At 50.0% G+C, this 5,023-nt stretch overlaps 1 protein-coding gene across 1 annotated transcript in view; it reads left to right on the forward strand.

The window, feature by feature from the left end:
* Window positions 1–4,636, forward strand: part of TAB1 (TGF-beta activated kinase 1 (MAP3K7) binding protein 1) — a 12,657-nt gene extending 8,021 nt beyond the window's left edge. The window contains exons 7-11 of the mRNA XM_031057758.1: window positions 1,509–1,620; window positions 1,727–1,871; window positions 2,252–2,474; window positions 2,774–2,930; window positions 3,949–4,636. Of these exons, the coding sequence (XP_030913618.1) occupies window positions 1,509–1,620; window positions 1,727–1,871; window positions 2,252–2,474; window positions 2,774–2,930; window positions 3,949–4,156 (845 nt within the window). The 3' untranslated portion in view covers window positions 4,157–4,636. The remainder of the gene's footprint in view (window positions 1–1,508; window positions 1,621–1,726; window positions 1,872–2,251; window positions 2,475–2,773; window positions 2,931–3,948) is intronic.
* The last annotated feature ends 387 nt before the right edge of the window (window positions 4,637–5,023 follow it).

A 5,023-nucleotide genomic window follows, 5' to 3' on the forward strand; every position in this document is an offset into this window, starting at 1 on the left:
GAATTTAGCTGCAGCCCATAGGATCTGTTAGATGTACCAACCTTAACTTGTCGCAGCACTGGTGCTCCTGCCTACAGTCCCAGCAGAAGGAAGATCCTGTGGAACAAGACAGTGTGCACAGGCTGTTTTGGGGGCCCAGGGGAGGTTGTTTTTGGGCTGGTTGAAGGACAGTGATAAGAGTTAGTGATAAGAGGTAGTGGGGATAGCATTTGTCATGATGGTGCCTGTGCCACCCCTGTCTTGGGGGAGGGCTGGGGGAGGTCTTGTGATGTTGTGGTTCTTCAGCCAGCACATCACAGCTTGTTCAGTACCCTGGGAGAGTTGCTGTGATTTAGACATGACTTCTCTTGGCGTCCTGTGAGCCTCCCTGTGTTTGTGTCTGTCAGTGGCATGTACCTCCCTGCCAGGAGCTGGCAAATGAGCCAGGCCATGTTGATGAGTCAGCTGTGGTCTGCAGCAGATGGAGGACTTGTGTCTTACTGCTGGGGTAGGTGTGGAGCCATCTGTGCAGCAAGGCTTGGTTTGACTCAAAGGGGGAGTTTCAGCTGGACCCCTGCCTTCACCTTGTACTCAGGACAGTCATCCCTAGATTAAATCTCAGTGTTTTCTGGCTGATAGCTCTAGGTATGAGGAAAGGGGGATTGCCAGAACAGACCAGGTAAGTGGATCATCTGCTCCAAGTCCTGCCTCAAACAGCAGCAGCACTCAAATGGTCCCTGTTAGAACCTTCTTCAAGATCAGATTACTTCCTAGGCCCTATATCACCATAAGTTTATTTAAATAAATACTTGCTTGATCATTGTTCTTATTTTAGGAGTAGCCCATGTGAATTTGAGCACTTGAGCAAATTCAGTGTCTCTTGTAGACAGTTCTCCTTTTCTCAGAATCACAGCATGGGTAAGGTTGGAAGGGACCACAGTGGATCATCTGGTCCAAGCTCCTGCTCAAGGAGGGTCATCCCTGAGCACGTTGTACAGGTTCTTGAATATCTCCAGTGAGGGAGACTCCACAGCCTCTCTCTGCAGTCTCATGTATTAGTGAAATTGCCATGTGGAACTTAGGAGCAGGGGTCAGTTACAGGTGGAAGAAAAAGCAGGATCCTTCATGTATGTTTTCCTCGTTCCTGCCTTCTCCTCCCATCATACAATCCAGAGCTGGCAGGTGCAGGTGTTCCCCTGCCTTTTCTGCAAATGCCTGTGCAGCCAGGCCAGCTGCTGCTGGTGCCTTTGGACCAGCATGTGGACTTTGTCTCAGGGCCAGCTGTTGCATTCAGAGTATGCCTGTTGGGCTGTGTGTGTCTCCCTCCTTCTCTCTCCTTCCCAGCCTGGAACTAATGAAAAGGTGTCCCTTCAAACACAGATACTCCTTTTCTCCATTTAGCTCCTGATGATTCTTCAGTGTCTCGTTTTGTCTTACAGTTCTGTGTAGCTGTGGATATTCCTTTACTCAGAGGAAGTTCTGTAAGTTTCACAAAGTTAATGAAGCATTTTTGGTTTTCAATCTGACAGGCTTGGATGCAGGGAAAATAAAACAAGTGGGAACTATTCGTGGGCAGGAAAGCACTCGGCGCATTGGAGATTACAAAGTCAAGTACGGCTATACCGACATTGAACTGCTCAGGTCAGAAAAACTCAACTGTGGGGTTTCAAGCCCTCCTTTTCTTCATGATCACTCCATTCTCAGCTACTATGTCACCATTAAATGCTAAATTACTGTCTCTTTCCAGTGCTGCTAAGTCTAAGCCCATCATAGCAGAGCCTGAAATCCACGGAGGGCACTTGCTGGATGGGGTGACGGGCTTCTTGGTGCTCATGTCCGAAGGGCTCTATAAAGCACTGGAGGCAGCTCATGGACCTGGGCAGGCCAACCAGGTGAGCCTGCTCACAAGGGAAACATTCCCGTGGATATTGGCTCACTCTAGTGGTGTCAGCTGCTCTCATACAGGCTGTCCTCCTCATCTGTGCTGTCACTGCTGGCCAGGCTGAATGCCTGTGCCACCCCATTCCAGTCTAATAATATGGGAGTTGCTTTGCCAAGCCCGTTCTTCTTGGCAGCTGCCTGTCCCTTAGGAGTAGCTCATTAAAGGGAGTGGGATGACTCAAGGCACAAAGGCACATTATCAGCAGGTAAGCATCACAGTCAGATGAGTTGCCATAAAAACTCTTAGATCAGATGGCAGGAAAAGGTTTCCTCCAAAATCTCCTAGAAATCTTTCCTTTGGTGATTTTTTTTCCCCCCCTTCTCTGCTCAGGAAATTGCAGCCATGATAGCCACAGAGTTTGCCAAGCAGACGTCACTGGATGCTGTGGCACAAGCAGTGGTGGACCGGGTTAAGCGCATTCACTGTGACACTTTTGCCAGTGGTGGGGAGCGGTCCAAGTTCTGTCCCCGTCACGAAGACATGACGCTGCTTGTGAGGAATTTTGGGTACCCCCTGGGTGAGATGAGCCAGCCCACGCTGACGCCAACGCAAGGTGTGTTGGGGAGAGAATGAAACAAAATGGGGTGACGAAGATAAGATCTCCTGATTGATCCAGCACTCATCTCACACTGGGAGAGGAGCTAGTTGGTCCTCTTCCAGTGTGAGATGGAATTTTCTTATTAAACAAGATTATTGGCTTTTGAGATGTGGAATCTGTGACAGTTTGACAGGATACAGTACAGCATCAAGGGCACTTTGATACAAATTCTTGGGGGTTTTTGCTGCTGTGCTGCACCTGCAGTTGCTCATGTCTGAATCGCATTTTATAACTTTTGTTTTCTCCCTTCTCAGGGGGCCGTGTCTACCCAGTCTCTGTGCCATATTCCAGCTCCCAAAGCACAAGCAAGACAAGTGTCACGCTGTCTCTTGTCATGCCTTCTCAAGGCCAGATGGTCAATGGTGCCCACAGCAGCTCAACTCTGGACGAAGCCACTCCCACCCTCACTAAGTAAATTCCTTCTCTCTCGCTACCCAGAGTTTTCCCTGCACCTCACACTGCATAAAGTGGTTGAAAAGCAGAGACAGCTGTCAGTTACCTGTCAGTCAGTCAGTCCCTTATCTGGAGTGTGCTCCCCCCCACTACAGCATTGACAGCCAGCATAACATGTTAGCTGGAAAGCTATTGCGTGAGGAGTGGGAATGAGTGAAGCAACAGCTCTGGAGCCAGCTCTGGCAACATGCCTTGGGAGCAGCATCTGCTGCTGTTTGTGGAGGGCATTCTGGCAGTGAGCAGCCCTTCTCTTTGGGCCTCATGTGCCAAGTGTGTTGGGTGCTGTGCACAGAGAGAGTGTGGGTGCCCTTCATTGCAGCAAGGAATAGGGATTATGCAGGTCCCCTGTAAGGCTCTTGGAGAGGCTGCGCTGCTGAAGCTGGTTTGCTTACAGGCACTGCCCAGGGGAAAAAAAGGTGGATAAAGGTTAGAATTGGGTCCTCTTTGGATCCAGTCTGCAGGGTCATACTAGTTAGTGGCTGTGGTTTAGGCTGAGCCCTTGGCACAGCATGGTGTGTACATGCTGTTCAGTGAAGAAGCGCTGTGGGTATTGTGCTCTGTAGCTCCAGAAACAATGAGGCTGATGCACTGGAGCTGCCTTGGCTGCAGCACAGGTCATGCAAGAATAGCTTTCCTCGCTGCCAGACTCTTCCCGTAAAGCTCATACTGTTCTGGGTATGGGGAGGCCAGCAGAGTGCATGCCTGTTTTTTCCTGCTTCCTCACTGTTCCTCAGATGCCTGGTTGTACTTAAGGCCTTCCAGTTAATGTGAATCAGATTCCTTTGATGTTTGTCAATTCCAATCAGTTCTCAACACTTTGAGTGCTCTCATAGAGCAAGTGACTGCAACTTTTTACCTGTCTGCTAGGACAGCTTGGTCTGTGGAGAAACTGGTGCTTGTTCTGGTGCTTTTCTTGTCCAGTGCATCAGGTGGAGTAGAATAAAGATGTTTATGTTCTCTCTTTTTCCCCCCTTAGCCAAAGCCCAACTGTGACGCTGCAGTCGACCAACACTCACACGCAGAGCAGCAGCTCGAGTTCGGATGGAGGTCTGTTCCGCTCCCGCCCCACCCACTCGCTGCAGCCCGATGAGGATGGGCGTGTGGAACCTTACGTGGATTTTGCAGAGTTTTACCGGCTTTGGAACATGGACCATGGCGAGCAGGGAGCGCTGACTGTGTCCTAACTTGTGTCTGCCTCCTGCAGACACCTTGTGCTCATCTGTGTGAGCAGAGACTGAGGCAAGGGTGAGAGTGTTCCACTGAGGGCTGCGTTCTGCCCACAGCTAACTCCTGTCCAGGATGTGCTGCACACTGAGCAGGGGATCTTGTGCACTACACACGTGTTGCCCGTGCCATGCTCCCAGTCCTGCCCAGCCCTGGGAAGCCCTGTGAATAGGGGAAGGGGTTTTGAATGCAGCCCTCACTGCAGGTTTTTGCAAATAAAGGTGTGGAGAGGGCTCCTTGTGGATGCTGCAGGAGCCGCCCCGTGCCAAGGCTGCGTGTGTGCGCGTGTGTAGGTGTACACGTGTGTGCCTGCGTGTGTGTGTGTGTGCTGTCATAATGTTTCCACAACTCAATTCATAATGCTGTGATTCCAGTGTTCAACTCCATAGAAGATACCTCTATTTTGCAGAATAAATAACTTATAGCTACAGTCATTGGCACCCGTGTGGCTTGCTCTCTTCCTTATAATGTCGTGTGTGGGTGTGACAGCTCCTCCTGGTGAAACCTTCTGTTCCTCCTGAACTGAGGCTTGCACCTTGCAGGAGGAAAGCTGCTGCTGAAAAAGTGGCCTGAAGCCTTGCAGGTGACTTAAAAGCATAAGCTCTTTGTTTACTTACTTGTTGAGCTTTGGCACTGAATTATGGCTTAGAGTCAAACCATAAATACAGGTTATTGGTTTTTTGTAGGTAAAATGCATTTTTTTCCCCTTAATGTAGGCCATCTGGAAAGGTGTAGAGGGCAGGTGGAGTTTGTAATGAAGTTTCCCTGTACAGACAGCTGGTGGTGCACAGCTGGAAGCCACAACTCCGTGGTGCCTGGAAGATGCA

Source organism: Geospiza fortis, unplaced genomic scaffold (assembly GCF_000277835.1).
Source record: "Geospiza fortis unplaced genomic scaffold, GeoFor_1.0 scaffold173, whole genome shotgun sequence".
Lineage (NCBI taxonomy): Eukaryota > Metazoa > Chordata > Aves > Passeriformes > Thraupidae > Geospiza > Geospiza fortis.